The sequence below is a fragment of the Hemitrygon akajei genome, chromosome 17 (assembly GCF_048418815.1).
Source record: "Hemitrygon akajei chromosome 17, sHemAka1.3, whole genome shotgun sequence".
Lineage (NCBI taxonomy): Eukaryota > Metazoa > Chordata > Chondrichthyes > Myliobatiformes > Dasyatidae > Hemitrygon > Hemitrygon akajei.
The window spans coordinates 9780881-9805093 of record NC_133140.1 but is presented as its reverse complement, the minus strand read 5'-3'; the positions used below and the strand labels follow the sequence as shown (position 1 = coordinate 9805093).

At 52.4% G+C, this 24213-nt stretch overlaps 1 protein-coding gene across 1 annotated transcript in view; it reads left to right on the top strand.

Annotated features, from left to right (window-relative positions):
• The window catches only part of LOC140740467 (sodium-coupled neutral amino acid transporter 7-like), a 127985-nt gene that overhangs the window by 35894 nt on the left and 67878 nt on the right, over positions 1–24213 (top strand). Inside the window, exons 9-10 of the mRNA XM_073069642.1 lie at positions 9215–9414; positions 10501–10555. Coding sequence (XP_072925743.1) covers positions 9215–9414; positions 10501–10555 — 255 coding nt within the window. The remainder of the gene's footprint in view (positions 1–9214; positions 9415–10500; positions 10556–24213) is intronic.

Here is a 24213-nt window from a genome sequence, read left to right as displayed (position 1 = left end):
TCGTGAACCTGCTCCAGACTCTGTCCAATGATAACACATCCTTTATGAGATATGGGGCCCAAACCAGTTGGCAGTATTCCAAGTGCGGCCTGACTAGTGTCTTTTTAAGCCTCAGCATTATCTTCTTGGTTTTAATATTCTATTTGTCTTAAAATAAATGCCAAAATTGCATTTGCCTTCTTTACCATAGACTCAACCTGTAAATTAACCTTCTGGGAGTCTTGCACGAGGACTTCCAAGTCCCTCTGCACCTCTGCTGTTTGAATTTTCTCCTCATTTAGATAATAGTCCATGCTATTAGTCCTTTTACCAAAATGCATTATCGTATATTTCCCAACAATGTATTCGATCTCAAGGAAATCTGCAGATGCTGGAAATTCAAACAACACACACAAAATGCTGGTGGAACACAGCAGGCCAGGCAGCATCTATAGGGAGAAGTGCTGTCAACATTTTGGGCCGAGACCCTTCGTCAGGACTAACTGAAAGAAAAGATAGTAAGAGATTTGAAAGTGGGAGGGGGAGGGGGAAATGCGAAATGATAGGAGAAGACCGGAGGGAGTGGGATGAAGCTGAGAGCTGGAAAGGTGATTGGCGAAAGTGATACAGAGCTGGAGAAGGGAAAGGATCATGGGACGGGAGGCCTCAGGAGAAAGAAAGGAGGTGGGGGGAGCACCAGAGGGAGATGGAGACCAGGCAGAGTGAGAAAAAAAAGGGAGGGGGGGAATAAATCAGGGATGGGGTAAGAGGGGTGGAGGGGTATTAATGGAAGTTAGAGAAATCAGTGTTGATTTCTTGTAATCTACAGCATATTCATGATCTGTGTGTGGGTGGGGGGAACTACCTCTGACATTCTCTCCGCCCCCCCCCCCAATACTTTCCTCCAATCACCTTAGCATTATGCCCTAAGAATTAATCATCCCCTCTCTGGGGAGATATCTGTGGCTATTCACTTGATCTGTGCCTCTTTTCACCGGGGAAAGGGAATGTGTCTGGGGCTCGATACAATGAACCCAAAGGTAGGATTGTAAAGCATTGTATCAAGCATACATGAACCGACCTTCACCACAGATACTGAATCATTTGCACAGTTTCACTCGGTAAAAGGATTGTCTGCTGTTGCCGTTTCCACACCTCACCTGTTCAGTTCTACCTTTGTCCTTGGCTATATCTTTTCCTTTCTAACTGGCAAGGCAGCATCGCTACCTTTGTCCAAACTTGTGACCTGTGGTTCTGGGTCTGCAGCATTTGCTGTATTTACGTGAGTGCTTTTGCTTTCCGAGGAAATGGACAAGTCACACAGGAGACCAGATTTCTGATGCCTGTGTGCCAGCTTTGGACGTCAGTACTGAGATCGCTTGACTCCCTCACGTGCCGCTTCCAAGGGTAGTTGGGTTGGTGCCATTTTGACAATATTCTAATTTGCTTTCAATCCAAACCAGATGATCATTGCCCATATTCATCTGCTCTTGGGAGTAGGGTTATCATTCTGAGGAGGCAGAGGCAGGTTTAGCGTGGATGTGAGGTACACGTTTTCAGGGTGAGTGAATGGAGTGAGCTGCCAGAGGAAGTGGTGCAATTACAAGTTCTAAAAGACATTTGGGCAGGCAAATGGAGAGGAAATCTTTGTAGTGATGGGGACCAAATGGGGACTGGCTCAGGGAGGGGCCCTGGACGAGTTGGCCAAAGGGTCTGTTTTGTGCAGTCTCTGTGAATGTTGAAGCAGAGGTGATGAATGCCGGGCTTGGTGGAGAGCGTGTGGGTGGTGGTGTCCGAGCACACGCACAAAATGCCGGAGGAACGCGGGCCAGGCAGCATCTGTGGAGAAAAAACTGTCGACGTTTTGGGCCGAGACTTCTTCAAGGCTGGAGAAGGTCAGTAAGAAGGTGAGGAGAGTTGTGCAGGGAATGTCCCCTGTGGAAAGCAGAAAGTGGCGGGTGGGGAATAACGTGCTTTGTGGTTGGATCCTGTTGGAGATGGCCCTCCCCACTGATCTCCCTCCTGGCACTTATTCTTGCAAGTGGAACCAGTGCTGCACCTCCTCCCTCACTACCATTCAGGGCTCCAAACAGTCCTTCCCGGTGTGGCGACACTTCACCTGTGAGTCTGTTGGGGTTATCTGTATCCGGTGCTCCTGGTGTGGCCTCCTGTATATCGGTGAGACCCAACGTAGATTGGGAGACCATTTCACTGAGTGCCTACACTCCGTCTGCTAGAAAAAGCGGGATCTCCCACTGGTCACCCATTTGAATTCCACTTCCCATTCCCATTCTGGCATGACCTCCTCGACTGCTCCAACCTAATGGCATGAACATCACTTCCAATAGTGAGCACCCCCACCATTCCCCATCCCTCACCCCCCTCACCTTATCTCCTAACCTCCCTCCGCTGCTCCTCGCCCCTTTCCTTTTTTCCATGGCCTCTGTCCTCTCCGATCAGACTCCCCCTTCTCCAGCCCTATGTCTCTTTCACCAATCACCTTCCCAGTTCTTCACTTCATCATTCCCCCTCCTGGTTTCACCAATCACTTACAACCTTTTACTTCTTCCTCCCTCGCCCACCTTCTTACTCTGACTTCTCACCTTTGTTTCTCCAGTCCCGACATCTCGGCCCGAAATGCCGACTGCTCATTTCCATAGATGCTGCCTGGCTAGCTGAGTGTGTGTTGCTTGGATTTCCAGCAGCTGCGGATTTGCTCTTGTTTGTGAGGTGTGATGTGCCCCTGCCCCAGGTGGGTAGCTGGATGAACTTGTTGTCGATGGTGCACATGGCCGCCTTGGTTGCCATGATTGTGCTAGCGTAACCGTGGCGATGGGTTGAGTTTTGAGCTGGGGGTAGGTAGAAGGACAGGTTCACCTTTCCTAATGCAGGGCAGGCATCTGTGGTGATTGCTTGTCATAATGGAAATCAGGCTAAACCTGAGAGTGTGGAAGAAACTTAGTGACCCACTTGGACCAACGAGGTTGCTGCCTTTGAATGAGAGGAATGCAGTGCAGAGTTCAGCAGACTGTGTCGTTGTTAGTCCAGGCATAGAGAGCATGCTGAGGGCCCCAACAGGAACTCAGTAAGCCCTGGTACTGGAAAGGGAGTGGCTGTGAGGATCCACGCTTGTCGGGCTGACCCAGTTCACTGCACGACTATGTCAGCTGGAAGTACGATGCTCCGTCAGTCGGTGTTCAAGCTGCAGGGTCCTATCATCAGCTAGTCCAAGGTCAATCCCAGACCTTCAAACACTGCTCCCTCCCTCTGTCCCCCTAAAGGGGCAAGGCAGCAGGGGAAAACACTGCTCCCTCCCTCTGTCCCACTGCTCCCTCCCTCTGTCCCACTAAAGGGGCAAGGCAGCCGGGGAAAACACTGCTCCCTCCCTCTGTCCCACTAAAGGGGCAAGGCAGCCGGGGAAAACACTGCTCCCTCCCTCTGTCCCACTAAAGGGGCAAGGCAGCCGGGGAAAACACTGCTCCCTCCCTCTGTCCCACTAAAGGGGCAAGGCAGCAGGGGAAAACACTGCTCCCTCTGTCCCACTAAAGGGGCAAGACAGCAGGGGAAAACACTGCTCCCTCCCTCTGTCCCACTAAAGGGGCAAGGCAGCAGGGGGAAACAATGCTCCCTCCCTCTGTCCCACTAAAGGGGCAAGGCAGCAGGGGGAAAACACTGCTCCCTCCCTCTGTCCCACTAAAGGGGCAAGGCAGCAGGGGAAAACACTGCTCCCTCCCTCTGTCCCACTAAAGGGGCAAGGCAGCAGGGGGAAAACACTGCTCCCTCCCTCTGTCCCACTAAAGGGGCAAGGCAGCCGGGGTAAACACTGCTCCCTCCCTCCCTCTGTCCCACTAAAGGGGCAAGGCAGCCGGGGTAAACACTGCTCCCTCCCTCTGTCCCACTAAAGGGGCAAGGCAGCCGGGGAAAACACTGCTCCCTCCCTCTGTCCCACTAAAGGGGCAAGGCAGCCGGGGGTAAACACTGCTCCCTCCCTCTGTCCCACTAAAGGGGCAAGGCAGCTGGGGGAAAACACTGCTCGCTCCCTCCCTCTGTCCCACTAAAGGGGCAAGGCAGCCGGGGGAAACACTGCTCCCTCCCTCCCTCTGTCCCACTAAAGGGGCAAGACAGCCGGGGGAAAACACTGCTCCCTCCCTCTGTCCCACTAAAGGGACAAGGCAGCCGGGGGAAAACACTGCTCCCTCCCTCTGTCCCACTAAAGGGGCAAGGCAGCCGGGGGAAAACACTGCTCCCTCCCTCTGTCCCACTAAAGGGGCAAGGCAGCCGGGGTAAACACTGCTCCCTCCCTCTGTCCCACTAAAGGGGCAAGGCAGCCGGGGAAAACACTGCTCCCTCCCTCTGTCCCACTAAAGGGGCAAGGCAGCCGGGGGTAAACACTGCTCCCTCCCTCTGTCCCACTAAAGGGGCAAGGCAGCCGGGGGAAAACACTGCTCCCTCCCTCCCTCTGTCCCACTAAAGGGGCAAGGCAGCCGGGGAAAACACTGCTCCCTCCCTCTGTCCCATTAAAGGGGCAAGGCAGCCGGGGGAAAACACTGCTCCCTCCCTCCCTCTGTCCCACTAAAGGGGCAAGGCAGCCGGGGAAAACACTGCTCCCTCCATCTGTCCCACTAAAGGGGCAAGGCAGCAGGGGAAAACACTGCTCCCTCCCTCTGTCCCACTGCTCCCTCCCTCTGTCCCACTAAAGGGGCAAGGCAGCAGGGGAAAACACTGCTCCCTCCCTCTGTCCCACTAAAGGGGCAAGGCAGCCGGGGAAAACACTGCTCCCTCCCTCCCTCTGTCCCACTAAAGGGGCAAGGCAGCCGGGGTAAACACTGCTCCCTCCCTCTGTCCCACTAAAGGGGCAAGGCAGCAGGGGAAAACACTGCTCCCTCCCTCTGTCCCACTAAAGGGGCAAGGCAGCCGGGGTAAACACTGCTCCCTCCCTCTGTCCCCCTAAAGGGGCAAGGCAGCCGGGGTAAACACTGCTCCCTCCCTCTGTCCCACTAAAGGGGCAAGGCAGCAGGGGAAAACACTGCTCCCTCCCTCTGTCCCACTAAAGGGGCAAGGCAGCCGGGGAAAACACTGCTCCCTCCCTCTGTCCCACTAAAGGGGCAAGGCAGCCGGGGGAAAACACTGCTCCCTCCCTCTGTCCCACTAAAGGGGCAAGGCAGCCGGGGGAAAACACTGCTCCCTCCCTCTGTCCCACTAAAGGGGCAAGGCAGCCGGGGTAAACACTGCTCCCTCCCTCTGTCCCACTAAAGGGGCAAGGCAGCCGGGGGAAACACTGCTCCCTCCCTCTGTCCCACTAAAGGGGCAAGGCAGCAGGGGAAAACACTGCTCCCTCCCTCTGTCCCACTGCTCCCTCCCTCTGTCCCACTAAAGGGGCAAGGCAGCCGTGGGAAAACACTGCTCCCTCCCTCTGTCCCACTAAAGGGGCAAGGCAGCCGGGGTAAACACTTCTCCCTCCCTCTGTCCCACTAAAGGGGCAAGGCAGCCGGGGAAAACACTGCTCCCTCCCTCTGTCCCACTAAAGGGGCAAGGCAGCCGGGGAAAACACTGCTCCCTCCCTCTGTCCCACTAAAGGGGCAAGGCAGCAGGGGTAAACACTGCTCCCTCCCTCTGTCCCACTAAAGGGGCAAGGCAGCCGGGGGAAAACACTGCTCCCTCCCTCTGTCCCACTAAAGGGGCAAGGCAGCAGGGGAAAACACTGCTCCCTCCATCTGTCCCACTAAAGGGGCAAGGCAGCAGGGGAAAACACTGCTCCCTCCCTCTGTCCCACTGCTCCCTCCCTCTGTCCCACTAAAGGGGCAAGGCAGCAGGGGAAAACACTGCTCCCTCCCTCTGTCCCACTAAAGGGGCAAGGCAGCCGGGGAAAACACTGCTCCCTCCCTCTGTCCCACTAAAGGGGCAAGGCAGCAGGGGAAAACACTGCTCCCTCCCTCTGTCCCACTAAAGGGGCAAGGCAGCCGGGGTAAACACTGCTCCCTCCCTCTGTCCCCCTAAAGGGGCAAGGCAGCAGGGGTAAACACTGCTCCCTCCCTCTGTCCCACTAAAGGGGCAAGGCAGCAGGGGAAAACACTGCTCCCTCCCTCTGTCCCACTAAAGGGGCAAGGCAGCCGGGGAAAACACTGCTCCCTCCCTCTGTCCCACTAAAGGGGCAAGGCAGCCGGGGGAAAACACTGCTCCCTCCCTCTGTCCCACTAAAGGGGCAAGGCAGCCGGGGGAAAACACTGCTCCCTCCCTCTGTCCCACTAAAGGGGCAAGGCAGCCGGGGTAAACACTGCTCCCTCCCTCTGTCCCACTAAAGGGGCAAGGCAGCCGGGGGAAACACTGCTCCCTCCCTCTGTCCCACTAAAGGGGCAAGGCAGCAGGGGAAAACACTGCTCCCTCCCTCTGTCCCACTGCTCCCTCCCTCTGTCCCACTAAAGGGGCAAGGCAGCCGTGGGAAAACACTGCTCCCTCCCTCTGTCCCACTAAAGGGGCAAGGCAGCCGGGGTAAACACTGCTCCCTCCCTCTGTCCCACTAAAGGGGCAAGGCAGCCGGGGGAAAACACTGCTCCCTCCCTCTGTCCCACTAAAGGGGCAAGGCAGCCGGGGAAAACACTGCTCCCTCCCTCTGTCCCACTAAAGGGGCAAGGCAGCAGGGGTAAACACTGCTCCCTCCCTCTGTCCCACTAAAGGGGCAAGGCAGCCGGGGGAAAACACTGCTCCCTCCCTCTGTCCCACTAAAGGGGCAAGGCAGCAGGGGAAAACACTGCTCGCTCCCTCTGTCCCACTAAAGGGGCAAGGCAGCCGGGGAAAACACTGCTCCCTCCCTCTGTCCCACTAAAGGGGCAAGGCAGCAGGGGTAAACACTGCTCCCTCCCTCTGTCCCACTAAAGGGGCAAGGCAGCCGGGGAAAACACTGCTCCCTCCCTCTGTCCCACTAAAGGGGCAAGGCAGCAGGGGTAAACACTGCTCCCTCCCTCTGTCCCACTAAAGGGGCAAGGCAGCCGGGGTAAACACTGCTCCCTCCCTCTGTCCCACTAAAGGGGCAAGGCAGCCGGGTTAAACACTGCTCCCTCCCTCTGTCCCACTAAAGGGGCAAGGCAGCCGGGGAAAACACTGCTCCCTCCCTCTGTCCCACTAAAGGGGCAAGGCAGCAGGGGTAAACACTGCTCCCTCCCTCTGTCCCACTAAAGGGGCAAGGCAGCCGGGGTAAACACTGCTCCCTCCCTCTGTCCCACTAAAGGGGCAAGGCAGCCGGGTTAAACACTGCTCCCTCCCTCTGTCCCACTAAAGGGGCAAGGCAGCCGTGGGAAAACACTGCTCCCTCCCTCTGTCCCACTAAAGGGGCAAGGCAGCCGGGGTAAACACTGCTCCCTCCCTCTGTCCCACTAAAGGGGCAAGGCAACCGGGGGAAAACACTGCTCCCTCCCTCTGTCCCACTAAAGGGGCAAGGCAGCCGGGGAAAACACTGCTCCCTCCCTCTGTCCCACTAAAGGGGCAAGGCAGCAGGGGTAAACACTGCTCCCTCCCTCTGTCCCACTAAAGGGGCAAGGCAGCCGGGGGAAAACACTGCTCCCTCCCTCTGTCCCACTAAAGGGGCAAGGCAGCAGGGGAAAACACTGCTCGCTCCCTCTGTCCCACTAAAGGGGCAAGGCAGCCGGGGAAAACACTGCTCCCTCCCTCTGTCCCACTAAAGGGGCAAGGCAGCAGGGGTAAACACTGCTCCCTCCCTCTGTCCCACTAAAGGGGCAAGGCAGCCGGGGAAAACACTGCTCCCTCCCTCTGTCCCACTAAAGGGGCAAGGCAGCAGGGGTAAACACTGCTCCCTCCCTCTGTCCCACTAAAGGGGCAAGGCAGCCGGGGTAAACACTGCTCCCTCCCTCTGTCCCACTAAAGGGGCAAGGCAGCCGGGTTAAACACTGCTCCCTCCCTCTGTCCCACTAAAGGGGCAAGGCAGCCGGGGAAAACACTGCTCCCTCCCTCTGTCCCACTAAAGGGGCAAGGCAGCAGGGGTAAACACTGCTCCCTCCCTCTGTCCCACTAAAGGGGCAAGGCAGCCGGGGTAAACACTGCTCCCTCCCTCTGTCCCACTAAAGGGGCAAGGCAGCCGGGTTAAACACTGCTCCCTCCCTCTGTCCCACTAAAGGGGCAAGGCAGCAGGGGAAAACACTGCTCCCTCCCTCTGTCCCACTAAAGGGGCAAGACAGCAGGGGGTAAACACTGCTCCCTCCCTCTGTCCCACTAAAGGGGCAAGGCAGCCGGGGTAAAACACTGCTCCCTCCCTCTGTCCCACTAAAGGGGCAAGGCAGCAGGGGGTAAACACTGCTCCCTCCCTCTGTCCCACTAAAGGGGCAAGGCAGCCGGGGGTAAACACTGCTCCCTCCCTCTGTCCCACTAAAGGGGCAAGACAGCAGGGGAAAACACTGCTCCCTCCCTCTGTCCCACTAAAGGGGCAAGACAGCAGGGGGTAAACACTGCTCCCTCCCTCTGTCCCACTAAAGGGGCAAGGCAGCCGGGGTAAAACACTGCTCCCTCCCTCTGTCCCACTAAAGGGGCAAGGCAGCCAGGGTAAACACTGCTCCCTCCATCTGTCCCACTAAAGGGGCAAGGCAGCAGGGGTAAAACACTGCTCCCTCCCTCTGTCCCACTAAAGGGGCAAGGCAGCCGGGGGTAAACACTGCTCCCTCCCTCTGTCCCACTGAAGGCAGGTGCAGCTTGAGCCGAGTCGAGTGTAGTGGAGCAGGTGAGTGAAGTTAATCCATGTTCAGCCGGGTGAATGGTGGAGGAGAGCCAGTTGGGCCTCTTGCTTTTGACGGAGGAGGAGTGTACTCGGGACCTTGTCTTGTGTGGGATAGAGGGGCGAGAAAGGAACTGGGAGCTAACGAATGGGAGAAGGGTTGGGGATGTCGTGAATACAGTGTGGAAGGGGCTGGGCCAAGGAGAAAAGATGGGGGTCAAGGTAGGAAAAGTTGGAGTTGGTTTATTAATGTCACAATTACTGAGATACAGTGAAAATCTTGTCTTGCATACTGTTCCTGCACATCAGATCATTACAGCGTGCACAGAGGTAGAATAATGCAGTGTAAAAACTACAGAGAGGGTGCAAGGTCATAACGAGCTGAATTGTTAGGTCAGTGGTCCCAGCGGCACGCTTGGGGCAGAAAGCATTCTGAAACAACGGTCCTATTTGTGAATTTGAGGCAGGAGTTGGAAGTGGGGCTCGTGTCAGTGACTGTCATCTCCTCTCATTCAGGGCTGTGATTGAAGGCCTGTGGCTCCGTTACAAGGGAGAGGCCCTGGAGGTGGACAGGTATCGAGAGAGACGGCGACGTATACTCCAGACAGTGACCTGGTTTGTGCTGACCCTGATTCTGGGCCTCTTCATCCCAGACATCGGGAAGGTGATCTCTGTTATCGGGGGATTGGCTGCCTGCTTCATCTTGGTGTTTCCAGGTACAGGGCACGTGGGTGGGGGGGAGCGTGGGGCGGGGCATTGTAGGCAGGAGGCTGTGTGTGTGACAGCAGGGTCAGCAGTAATGCTTAATACAGCATTACTGGGTGGTCACACTGGGCTTGTGGGGCTGTGGTGGTCTGTGGGGAGAGATCGCGACAGCAATCAGCTGAGGGTGAAAATCAAGAGAAAGCTGTAGACACTGGAAATCTGAGGTAAAAACGGAAGCATGCGGGGAAAACTCGGGTCAGGCAGGATCCGCGGAGAGGAAATGGTCGCTTCTTGGGGAATGGAGATGTTGAATCCTGTAGCATGCAGCAGTGGGGTAAAAGACGATTTGGGGGGTGGGTTGGAACTAGCACCCAGCGGGAGTTTGTGTTACACTGGGATATGGGAGAGCAACCCAGGGGTTCTCCTCCCAAACCCACGTATTTCCTCGAGAGCTGAGCAGGGCACTTGTGAAACCATTCCTCATTGTAAGTGACAAGGCTCGTGCAGAGCACTACTCAAAAGGCCGAGGTGGAGAAGCGCAGTGATCTGGAGCCATTGGCTGCAGCCATGTGCAGTTAGATTCAGCAGTAACAGTACAGTAGAGAAACAGGCCTTTCAGCCCATCTTGCCTGTGCTGGCCTTATTGCCAAATTAAGCTAATCCCATCTGCCTGCACACGATTCCTATCCCTCCATTGCCTTCCTGATCCCATGTCTGTAAATGACATGGCTGCCATGACGGATTCTGCCACCCACCACACCTTTTGGGGGAAGAAACGTGCCACTTGGATCTCTTTTGAACTTTACCCTGCCTATAAATTTCTGTCAGATCTCCCCTTGGCCTCCACCGCTCCAGGAACCACTTTAGCTAATACCCCCCGGTCCAGGCAGCATCCCAGTAAACGTCATCTGTACCCCCCTCAAACCCTCCATGTCCTGTAGTGAGGTAACCAGAGCTGTGTGCTCTGCTCCGCATGGGGAAACGTGCCTGGCACTCGGTTCCTAGCTTGGGTTAGCGATTGAGGGGATGTGGGGCAGCTGGCGGGAGTGAGGAGTGTCAGAGCGGGTCACTGTTAATGTGGTTTTCTGTGCCCTCAGGCCTCTGTCTGATCAAAGCAAAGCTCTGTGAGATCCAGCAGTTCAACTCTGCCAGGTAAATACCAACGGAGGCACCCGGGGCACTGATTCCTTCGTCTTGAACTATACTTTTCCCACATCCACCCTGACAAGTGACCTGATTATCAGAGTGATGACTGGGGCAGGGGGGTGCACTGAGACGAGGAGAAGGTTATTACTGACCTGACGAGGGAGGGGGCATCTTTACGTTGTTCCCAGGCAGTCAGCAGAGCTGGAGGAGGGCCTGTTGAGTTAATGGCAAGAGTGGAAAGGGCCTGTTGGGGAGAGAGTTCTCTTGGGGTTGTGCACTGAGTTTTGGGGTAAGGGTAGGTGGTGTTGTAGTGAAAGTTTCAGAGAAGGGTTTAAAGCCATAAGACGAGCAGAATCAGGCCATTCAGTCCATCTAGTCTGCTCTGCTATTCCATCATGGCTGATTCAGTCCCTCTCAGTACCATTCTGCCCGTAACCTTTCACACTCTGACTAATCAAAAACCTACCAACCTTCACCTCAAATACACCAAATGACTCAGCCACCTGTGACAATGAATTCCACAGACTCACCACCCTCTGGCTAAAGAAATTCCTCCTCATCTCCATTCTAAATAGGCGTCCCTCTGTTCTGAGGCTGTACCCTCTGGTTGTAGGCTCCCCCACCAAAGGAAACATCCTCTCCGCATCCACTCTACCAAAGCCTTTCAACATTTGATAGGTTTCAATGAGATAACCCCTCAGTCTTCTAAATTCCAGTGTTCCCAGAGCCATCAATTGCTCCTCATACGATAAACTTTTCATTCACTTAATCATTCTGATGAACCTCCTCTGAGCCCTCTCCAATGTCCACATATCCTTCCTTAAATAAAGGGCCCAAAACTGCTCATGATGCTCCAAGTGAGACCTTCTCATCAGTGCCTTATTTCTTCTACCGACGTGCATGCCGATGCTCGACCCGTACCAGTACCTTCCCTGAGCTCCTATCCAGTTCAGCAGCCTCGTGCAAAGGCCTTCTGAAAATCCAAGCGCACAGCATCCACTGATTCTCCTTTCTCTCTTCTGCTTGTTACTACTTCAAAGAATTCCAACAGGTTTGTCAGGCAAGATTTTCCCATAAGGAACGTATGGCCTATCATCATGTGCCTCCAAAATCACATCCAAAATCATCTCCAACGTCTTCCCAACCTTTGAGGCCAGGCTAACAGGCCTATAATTTCGTTACTTCTACCTCCCTCCTTTCTGGAAGGGTGGAGTGATATTTGCAGTTTTCCAGTCCTCCAGAACCATGCCACAATCTCAAACGAGAGAAAATCTGCAGATGCTGGAAATCCAAGCAACACACACAAAATGCTGGAGAAGCTCAGCAGACCCGGCAGCATCTATGGAAAAGAGTAAACAGTCAATGCTTCAGGCCAAGACCCTCCTTCCGTTCTGATGAAGTGTCTCGGCCTGAAACGTCAACTGTATATAATGTAACTGCTGCCTAGCCTGCTGAGATTCCGTGCTAGAATCTATTGAGTCCTGAAGGACCATTACTAATGCCTCTACAACCTCTTCAGCCACTTCTTTTGGAACTCTGGGGTGTCGTCCATCATGTCGAGGTGACTTGTCAGACTTGTCAGTTTCCAAAGTACCATCTCCCTAGAAATGGCAACTGTACTCATTTCTGCCTCTTGACACTCTTGAACTTCCAGCTTTCTCAGCGAGGACTGATGCAAAAGACTTATTCAGTCAGTGTTACTTTCCAGCAGTCCAATATCTTCTCTCCCCTTTCTTTTACTCTGTTTATATCTGGAAAAAAAAACATTGGTATCATTTTTGATATTATTGCTAAGTTTACCTTCCTGTTTTATCTTTTCCCTCCCTTATGGTTTCTTTTAAATGCCTTCTGTTGGTTTCTAAAACTTTCCCAAACCTCGAACTTCCCACTAATTTTCCTCAATTATATGTCCTCCCTTGTGCTTTTATGTTGGCTTTGATTTGTCAGCCACGGTTGCATCAACCTGCCTTTAAAATACTTCCTCTCCTTTAGGACGTACTATCCTGCACCTTCCGAATTGCTCCCAGAAACTCCAGCCTCTGCTGCTCTGCCGTCATCCCTGCTAGTGTTCCCTTCCAATCAACTTTGGCCAGCTCCTCCCTTATGCCTCTGTAATTCTCTTTACTCCACTGAAATATTGATAAATCTGTCTTCAGCTTCTCCCCCGAGGGTAAATTCTGTCATTATCATTGTTTCCTAAGAGTTCCTTTACCTCTGGTTCAGTCGCATCTGTTGATTTTTTTTCAGCCCACAGAGTCCAAGAGTGAGTTGAAACTTGTTGCTTTGCAGTCATTTATTTAGAGTTTAAACAAAGGAACAGGCGCAGAGCACATGAAACTTAGAAGAACTAAGGATAAAGACAAAGCAATACGAGATGGCGATTTTTGCAGAAACAGACACTTGTACGGAGATGAGGCAAATTCCTGAGAGAAACTTAGAAGCCACACAGGAGTAACTTTTTTAATATATAGCCATTGAAAAATGAAAGATGATAAACCATTATATAACTGTTATCACTTTGTCACCAACATTTGGAGTCTAACTCGTGAAAAATACAGGTCAAAAATACAAATTGTTTATTAGTGAAACTACAAATTCAGTCTTGCATTAATTCAACTATTACCTTATACCTTATTAAAAACATTTAAAAAAACTCTTTCCAACAGCTCTCTAATCATATCCTGTTCATTACACAGCACCCAATCCAGAATTACTGATCCCCGAGCACACGCAATCACAAGATGCTCCAAAATGCTACCTCGGAGGCATTCCACCAATTCTCTCTAGGGTTCAGTGTCAGTCTGTCTGCATATCGAAATCCCCTATGACTAGCACTGTGTTCTTGACGTGCTTTTTCTCTCTCCCGCTGTCATTTGTAGCCCACATCCTGGCTGTTGGTCGCAGGCCTGTAAGTAACTGCCATCAGGGTTTTGCCCTTGCAGTTTCTCAACTCTACCACAAGGATTCTAAACCTTCTGATACGATGTCACACCTTTCTAAAGATTTCATTTCATTTTCTCACAAGCAGAGCCACTCCTCCTCCTAGGCCTCTCTGCCTGTACTTTCGATAGATTGTGTATCCTTGGATATGAAGCTCCTGACTACAGTAGTTTATTTTAGCCATGACTCCGTGATACCCACCTGCCAAGCTGTAACTGCACTACAAGATCACCTACCTGATTCCACATGCTGTGTGCATTGAAATGCCACACTTTCAGTCCCTGTATTTATCTCCCCTTCCATTGTGGTCCCCCTTTTACACTGCAACCCATCCCACTGACTGAAAATTTGCCCAATCACCTGCCTGACCTTCCTGACAGTGTCACTACACGCTGCCTCGGCTTGTAAGCCAACATCCCTGTCCTCAGCCCTATCACTCTTTCCCATCTCCCTGCCAAACTAGTTAAACCCCCCCCCCCCCCCCAAACGGCTCAAGCAAACCCGCAAGGATGTTGGTCCGCCCCCAGGTTCAGGTGTAGCCCATCCCTTTTGTAAAGATCACACCTTCCCCAGAAGTGATCCTTAAATCTGAAACCCTGCCCCGGACCAGTTTGTCAGCCACGTATTCACCTGCCAAATCGTCCTATTCTTACTCTCACTGTTGCGTGGCACAGGCAGCAGTCCAGAGATTACTACCCTGATTCTGTTTCTCAGCTTTCCACCGAGCTCTCTTCAGTTCCCTCTGTAGGACCCCTTCTCTCCTCCTCCCTACGTCATCGGTGCTGATATGAACCAAGTCACTGGCTGCTAAGGCTGTGCATGAGCCGACATGCCAGATGTCCTGCATAGAGTTGGGCTGGGGGGTTGGATGCAAGAGCCGGAGAAGATGGGACCTGCTGAGATGGGATCCCGAGCTGTCTGAGCAGGAGATCTCCAGGCAGTCTCAACACTCGACACCAGGCCGGACTCGAAACCGATGGGACTTAGCGTCATCCCTGAAAGTTTCAGCCATGTGATTTTCTACCCAATGGGGCTGGGGAATGTGGAATATCTCCATCCATCACCGTTCCCTCTCCCTTCGTTATCTTCCTGATGGCACCATGGAACAGCAGCAGCCCACAAAATGCTGGAGGAACCCAGCAAGTCAGGCAGCAGCTACGCAGGGACATTTTGGGCAGAGGCACTTCATGAGAACTGCAAAGAAACGGGGTAGAAGCCAGAATAAGACAGGGAGGGTGGAAGAGTGCAAGTTGGTCCTTTGCACCTCGAGCCAGTTCACAATGCAACGATGTCACAATGATTAATGACAGTCATTCCTCTCCTTACCTTCCCTTGTACTCCCCCTCCAAACATTCCCCAACAGTGTCACACTCGCATTACCAAGTGAACTTGCACCTTCCCTTGTACTCCCCCTCCAAACATTCCCCAACAGTGTCACACTCACATTGCCCAGTGAACTTGCACCTTCCCTTGTACTCCTCCTCCAAACATTGCCCAACAGTGTCACACTCACATTACCCAGTGAACTTGCACCTTCCCTTGTACTCCCATCCAAACATTCCCCAACAGGGTCACACTCACATTGCCCAGTGAACTTGCACCTTCCCTTGTACTCCTCTCCAAACATTCCCCAACAGTGTCACACTCACATTACCCAGTGAACTTGCACCTTCCCTTGTACTCCCATCCAAACATTCCCCAACAGTGTCACACTCACATTGCCCAGTGAACTTGCACCTTCCCTTGTACTCCCCCTCCAAACATTCCCCAACAGTGTCACACTCACATTACCCAGTGAACTTGCACCTTCCCTTGTACTCCTCTCCAAACATTGCCCAACAGTGTCACACTCACATTACCCAGTGAACTTGCACCTTCCCTTGTACTCTCCAAACATTCCCCAACAGTGTCACACTCACATTACCCAGTGAACTTGCACCTTCCCTTGTACTCCTCTCCAAACATTGCCCAACAGTGTCACACTCACATTCCCCAGTGAACTTGCACCTTCCCTTGTACTCCCTCTCCAAACATTCCCCAACAGTGTCACACTCACATTACCCAGTGAACTTGCACCTTCCCTTGTACTCCCTCTCCAAACATTGCTCAACAGTGTCACACTCACATTACCCAGTGAACTTGCACCTTCCCTTGTACTCCCCCTCCAAACATTGCCCAACAGTGTCACACTCACATTACCCAGTGAACTTGCACCTTCCCTTGTACTCCCCCTCCAAACATTGCCCAACAGTGTCACACTCACATTGCCCAGTGAACTTGCACCTTCCCTTGTACTCCCGTCCAAACATTCCCCAACAGTGTCACACTCACATTACCCAGTGAACTTGCACCTTCCCTTGTACTCCCCCTCCAAACATTGCCCAACAGTCTCACACTCACATTGCCCAGTGAACTTGCACCTTCCCTTGTACTCCCCCTCCAAACATTGCCCAACAGTCTCACACTCACATTGCCCAGTGAACTTGCACCTTCCCTTGTACTCCCCCTCCAAACATTCCCCAACAGTGTCACACTCACATTACCCAGTGAACTTGCACCTTCCCTTGTACTCCCCCTCCAAACATTCCCCAACAGTGTCACACTCACATTACCCAGTGAACTTGCACCTTCCCTTGTACTCCCATCCAAACATTCCCCAACAGTGTCACACTCACATTGCCCAGTGAACTTGCACCTTCCCTTGTACTCCCCCTCCAAACATTCCCCAACAGTGTCACACTCACATTGCCCAGTGAACTTGCACCTTCCCTTGTACTCCCCCTCCAAACATTCCCCAACAGTGTCACACTCACATTACCCAGTGAACTTGCACCTTCCCTTGTACTCCCCCTCCAAACATTGCCCAACAGTGTCACACTCACATTACCCAGTGAACTTGCACCTTCCCTTGTACTCCTCTCCAAACATTCCCCAACAGTGTCACACTCACATTGCCCAGTGAACTTGCACCTTCCCTTGTACTCCCCCTCCAAACATTCCCCAACAGTGTCACACTCACATTGCCCAGTGAACTTGCACCTTCCCTTGTACTCCCCCTCCAAACATTCCCCAACAGTGTCACACTCACATTACCCAGTGAACTTGCACCTTCCCTTGTGCTCCCCCTCCAAACATTGCCCAACAGTGTCACACTCACATTACCCAGTGAACTTGCACCTTCCCTTGTACTCCCTCTCCAAACATTGCTCTACAGTGTCACACTCACATTACCCAGTGAACTTGCACCTTCCCTTGTACTCCCCCTCCAAACATTGCCCAACAGTGTCACACTCACATTACCCAGTGAACTTGCACCTTCCCTTGTACTCCCCCTCCAAACATTGCCCAACAGTGTCACACTCACATTGCCCAGTGAACTTGCACCTTCCCTTGTACTCCCGTCCAAACATTCCCCAACAGTGTCACACTCACATTACCCAGTGAACTTGCACCTTCCCTTGTACTCCCCCTCCAAACATTGCCCAAAAGTGTCACACTCACATTACCCAGTGAACTTGCACCTTCCCTTGTACTCCCCCTCCAAACATTGCCCAACAGTGTCACACTCACATTACCCAGTGAACTTGCACCTTCCCTTGTACTCCCCCTCCAAACATTGCCCAACAGTGTCACACTCACATTGCCCAGTGAACTTGCACCTTCCCTTGCACTCCCCTCCAAACATTCCCCAACAGTGTCACACTCACATTACCCAGTGAACTTGCACCTTCCCTTGTACTCCCCCTCCAAACATTCCCCAACAGTGTCACACTCACATTACCCAGTGAACTTGCACCTTCCCTTGTACTCCCATCCAAACATTCCCCAACAGTGTCACACTCACATTGCCCAGTGAACTTGCACCTTCCCTTGTACTCCCCCTCCAAACATTCCCCAACAGTGTCACACTCACATTGCCCAGTGAACTTGCACCTTCCCTTGTACTCCCCCTCCAAACATTCCCCAACAGTGTCACACTCACATTACCCAGTGAACTTGCACCTTCCCTTGTACTCCCCCTCCAAACATTCCCCAACAGTGTCACACTCACATTACCCAGTGAACTTGCACCTTCCCTTGTACTCCCCCTCCAAACATTGCCCAACAGTGTCACACTCACATTACCCAGTGAACTTGCACCTTCCCTTGTACTCCTCTCCAAACATTCCCCAACAGTGTCACACTCACATTGCCCAGTGAACTTGCACCTTCCCTTGTACTCCTCCTCCAAACATTGCCCAACAGTGTCACACTCACATTACCCAGTGAACTTGCACCTTCCCTTGTACTCCCATCCAAACATTCCCCAACAGGGTCACACTCACATTGCCCAGTGAACTTGCACCTTCCCTTGTACTCCTCTCCAAACATTCCCCAACAGTGTCACACTCACATTACCCAGTGAACTTGCACCTTCCCTTGTACTCCCATCCAAACATTCCCCAACAGTGTCACACTCACATTGCCCAGTGAACTTGCACCTTCCCTTGTACTCCCCCTCCAAACATTCCCCAACAGTGTCACACTCACATTACCCAGTGAACTTGCACCTTCCCTTGTACTCCTCTCCAAACATTGCCCAACAGTGTCACACTCACATTACCCAGTGAACTTGCACCTTCCCTTGTACTCCTCTCCAAACATTCCCCAACAGTGTCACACTCACATTACCCAGTGAACTTGCACCTTCCCTTGTACTCTCCAAACATTGCCCAACAGTGTCACACTCACATTCCCCAGTGAACTTGCACCTTCCCTTGTACTCCCTCTCCAAACATTCCCCAACAGTGTCACACTCACATTACCCAGTGAACTTGCACCTTCCCTTGTACTCCCTCTCCAAACATTGCTCAACAGTGTCACACTCACATTACCCAGTGAACTTGCACCTTCCCTTGTACTCCCCCTCCAAACATTGCCCAACAGTGTCACACTCACATTACCCAGTGAACTTGCACCTTCCCTTGTACTCCCCCTCCAAACATTGCCCAACAGTGTCACACTCACATTGCCCAGTGAACTTGCACCTTCCCTTGTACTCCCGTCCAAACATTCCCCAACAGTGTCACACTCACATTACCCAGTGAACTTGCACCTTCCCTTGTACTCCCCCTCCAAACATTGCCCAACAGTCTCACACTCACATTGCCCAGTGAACTTGCACCTTCCCTTGTACTCCCCCTCCAAACATTCCCCAACAGTGTCACACTCACATTACCCAGTGAACTTGCACCTTCCCTTGTACTCCCCCTCCAAACATTCCCCAACAGTGTCACACTCACATTACCCAGTGAACTTGCACCTTCCCTTGTACTCCCCCTCCAAACATTCCCCAACAGTGTCACACTCACATTACCCAGTGAACTTGCACCTTCCCTTGTACTCCCATCCAAACATTCCCCAACAGTGTCACACTCACATTGCCCAGTGAACTTGCACCTTCCCTTGTACTCCCCCTCCAAACATTCCCCAACAGTGTCACACTCACATTGCCCAGTGAACTTGCACCTTCCCTTGTACTCCCCCTCCAAACATTCCCCAACAGTGTCACACTCACATTACCCAGTGAACTTGCACCTTCCCTTGTACTCCCCCTCCAAACATTGCCCAACAGTGTCACACTCACATTACCCAGTGAACTTGCACCTTCCCTTGTACTCCTCTCCAAACATTCCCCAACAGTGTCACACTCACATTGCCCAGTGAACTTGCACCTTCCCTTGTACTCCCCCTCCAAACATTCCCCAACAGTGTCACACTCACATTGCCCAGTGAACTTGCACCTTCCCTTGTACTCCCCCTCCAAACATTCCCCAACAGTGTCACACTCACATTACCCAGTGAACTTGCACCTTCCCTTGTGCTCCCCCTCCAAACATTGCCCAACAGTGTCACACTCACATTACCCAGTGAACTTGCACCTTCCCTTGTACTCCCTCTCCAAACATTGCTCTACAGTGTCACACTCACATTACCCAGTGAACTTGCACCTTCCCTTGTACTCCCCCTCCAAACATTGCCCAACAGTGTCACACTCACATTACCCAGTGAACTTGCACCTTCCCTTGTACTCCCCCTCCAAACATTGCCCAACAGTGTCACACTCACATTGCCCAGTGAACTTGCACCTTCCCTTGTACTCCCGTCCAAACATTCCCCAACAGTGTCACACTCACATTACCCAGTGAACTTGCACCTTCCCTTGTACTCCCCCTCCAAACATTGCCCAAAAGTGTCACACTCACATTACCCAGTGAACTTGCACCTTCCCTTGTACTCCCCCTCCAAACATTGCCCAACAGTGTCACACTCACATTACCCAGTGAACTTGCACCTTCCCTTGTACTCCCCCTCCAAACATTGCCCAACAGTGTCACACTCACATTGCCCAGTGAACTTGCACCTTCCCTTGCACTCCCCTCCAAACATTCCCCAACAGTGTCACACTCACATTACCCAGTGAACTTGCACCTTCCCTTGTACTCCCCCTCCAAACATTCCCCAACAGTGTCACACTCACATTACCCAGTGAACTTGCACCTTCCCTTGTACTCCCATCCAAACATTCCCCAACAGTGTCACACTCACATTGCCCAGTGAACTTGCACCTTCCCTTGTACTCCCCCTCCAAACATTCCCCAACAGTGTCACACTCACATTGCCCAGTGAACTTGCACCTTCCCTTGTACTCCCCCTCCAAACATTCCCCAACAGTGTCACACTCACATTACCCAGTGAACTTGCACCTTCCCTTGTACTCCCCCTCCAAACATTGCCCAACAGTGTCACACTCACATTACCCAGTGAACTTGCACCTTCCCTTGTACTCCTCTCCAAACATTCCCCAACAGTGTCACACTCACATTGCCCAGTGAACTTGCACCTTCCCTTGTACTCCCCCTCCAAACATTCCCCAACAGTGTCACACTCACATTGCCCAGTGAACTTGCACCTTCCCTTGTACTCCCCCTCCAAACATTCCCCAACAGTGTCACACTCACATTACCCAGTGAACTTGCACCTTCCCTTGTACTCCCCCTCCAAACATTGCCCAACAGTGTCACACTCACATTACCCAGTGAACTTGCACCTTCCCTTGTACTCCCCCCCCAAACATTCCCCAACAGTGTCACTCTCACATTACCCAGTGAACTTGCACCTTCCCTTGTACTCCCCGTCCAAACATTCCCCAACAGTCACACTCACATTACCCAGTGAACTTGCACCTTCCCTTGTACTCCCCCTCCAAACATTCCCCAACAGTGTCACACTCACATTACCCAGTGAACTTGCACCTTCCCCTGTACTCCCCCTCCAAACATTCCCCAACAGTGTCACACTCACATTACCCAGTGAACTTGCACCTTCCCTTGTACTCCTCTCCAAACATTCCCCAACAGTGTCACACTCACATTACCCAGTGAACTTGCACCTTCCCTTGTACTCCCCCTCCAAACATTGCCCAACAGTGTCACACTCACATTACCCAGTGAACTTGCACCTTCCCTTGTACTCCCCCCCCCAAACATTCCCCAACAGTGTCACACTCACATTACCCAGTGAACTTGCACCTTCCCTTGTACTCCCCGTCCAAACATTCCCCAACAGTCACACTCACATTACCCAGTGAACTTGCACCTTCCCTTGTACTCCCCCTCCAAACATTCCCCAACAGTGTCACACTCACATTACCCAGTGAACTTGCACCTTCCCTTGGACACCCCGTCCAAACATTCCCCAACAGTGTCACACTCACATTCCCCAGTGAACTTGCACCTTCCCTTGTACTCCCCCTCCAAACATTGCCCAACAGTGTCACACTCACATTACCCAGTGAACTTGCACCTTCCCTTGTACTCCCCCTCCAAACATTGCCCAACAGTGTCACACTCACATTACCCAGTGAACTTGTACCTTCCCTTGTACTCCCCCTCCAAACATTGCCCAACAGTGTCACACTCACATTGCCCAGTGAACTTGCACCTTCCCTTGTACTCCCCCTCCAAACATTGCCCAACAGTGTCACACTCACATTCCCCAGTGAACTTGCACCTTCCCTTGTACTCCCCCTCCAAACATTGCCCAACAGTGTCACACTCACATTACCCAGTGAACTTGCACCTTCCCTTGTACTCCCCCTCCAAACATTGCCCAACAGTGTCACACTCACATTGCCCAGTGAACCTGCACCTTCCCTTGTACTCCCCCTCCAAACATTGCCCAACAGTGTCACACTCACATTGCCCAGTGAACTTGCACCTTCCCTTGTACTCCCCCTCCAAACATTGCCCAACAGTGTCACACTCACATTGCCCAGTGAACTTGCACCTTCCCTTGTACTCCCCCTCCAAACATTGCCCAACAGTGTCACACTCACATTGCCCAGTGAACTTGCACCTTCCCTTGTACTCCCCCTCCAAACATTGCCCAACAGTGTCACACTCACATTGCCCAGTGAACTTGCACCTTCCCTTGTACTCCCCCTCCAAACATTGCCCAACAGTGTCACACTCACATTGCCCAGTGAACTTGCACCTTCCGTTGTACTCCCATCCAAACATTGCCCAACAGTGTCACACTCACATTACCCAGTGAACTTGCACCTTCCCTTGTACTCCCATCCAAACATTGCCCAACAGTGTCACACTCACATTGCCCAGTGAACTTGCACCTTCCCTTGTACTCCTCCTCCAAACATTCCCCAACAGTGTCACACTCACATTGCCCTGTGAACTTGCACCTTCCCTTGTACTCCTCTCCAAACATTGCCCAACAGTGTCACACTCACATTACCCAGTGAACTTGCACCTTCCCTTGTACTCCCCCTCCAAACATTCCCCAACAGTGTCACACTCACATTGCCCAGTGAACTTGCACCTTCCCTTGTACTCCCCCTCCAAACATTCCCCAACAGTGTCACACTCACATTGCCCAGTGAACTTGCACTTTCCCTTGTACTCCCCCTCCAAACATTCCCCAACAGTGTCACACTCACATTGCCCAGTGAACTTGCACCTTCCCTTGTACTCCCCCTCCAAACATTCCCCAACAGTGTCACACTCACATTGCCCAGTGAACTTGCACCTTCCCTTGTACTCCCTCTCCAAACATTCCCCAACAGTGTCACACTCACATTGCCCAGTGAACTTGCACCTTCCCTTGTACTCCCCCTCCAAACATTGCCCAACAGTGTCACACTCACATTGCCCAGTGAACTTGCACCTTCCCTTGTACTCCCCCTCCAAACATTCCCCAACAGTGTCACACTCACATTACCCAGTGAACTTGCACCTTCCCTTGTACTCCCTCTCCAAACATTCCCCAACAGTGTCACACTCACATTACCCAGTGAACTTGCACCTTCCCTTGTACTCCCCCTCCAAACATTCCCCAACAGTGTCACACTCACATTACCCAGTGAACTTGCACCTTCCCTTGTACTCCCCCTCCAAACATTCCCCAACAGTGTCACACTCACATTACCCAGTGAACTTGCACCTTCCCTTGTACTCCTCTCCAAACATTCCCCAACAGTGTCACACTCACATTGCCCAGTGAACTTGCACCTTCCCTTGTACTGCCCCCCCAAACATTCCCGAACAGTGTCACACTCACATTACCCAGTGAACTTGCACCTTCCCTTGTACTCCCCGTCCAAACATTGCCCAACAGTGTCACACTCACATTCCCCAGTGAACTTGCACCTTCCCTTGTACTCCCCCTCCAAAAATTGCCCAACAGTGTCACACTCACATTGCCCAGTGAACTTGCACCTTCCCTTGTACTCCCCCTCCAAACATTCCCCAGCAGTGTCACACTCACATTACCCAGTGAACTTGCACCTTCCCTTGTACTCCTCTCCAAACATTCCCCAACAGTGTCACACTCACATTACCCAGTGAACTTGCACCTTCCCTTGTACTCCCCCTCCAAACATTGCCCAACAGTGTCACACTCACATTGCCCAGTGAACTTGTACCTTCCCTTGTACTCCCCCTCCAAACATTGCCCAACAGTGTCACACTCACATTGCCCAGTGAACTTGCACCTTCCCTTGTACTCCCCCTCCAAACATTGCCCAACAGTGTCACACTCACATTACCCAGTGAACTTGCACCTTCCCTTGTACTCCTCTCCAAACATTCCCCAACAGTGTCACACTCACATTACCTAGTGAACTTGCACCTTCCCTTGTACTCCCCCTCCAACCATTCCCCAACAGTGTCACACTCACATTGCCCAGTGAACTTGCACCTTCCCTTGTACTCCCCCTCCAAACATTCCCCAACAGTGTCACACTCACATTACCCAGTGAACTTGCACCTTCCCTTGTGCTCCCCCTCCAAACATTGCCCAACAGTGTCACACTCACATTACCCAGTGAACTTGCACCTTCCCTTGTACTCCCTCTCCAAACATTGCTCTACAGTGTCACACTCACATTACCCAGTGAACTTGCACCTTCCCTTGTACTCCCCCTCCAAACATTGCCCAACAGTGTCACACTCACATTACCCAGTGAACTTGCACCTTCCCTTGTACTCCCCCTCCAAACATTGCCCAACAGTGTCACACTCACATTGCCCAGTGAACTTGCACCTTCCCTTGTACTCCCGTCCAAACATTCCCCAACAGTGTCACACTCACATTACCCAGTGAACTTGCACCTTCCCTTGTACTCCCCCTCCAAACATTGCCCAAAAGTGTCACACTCACATTACCCA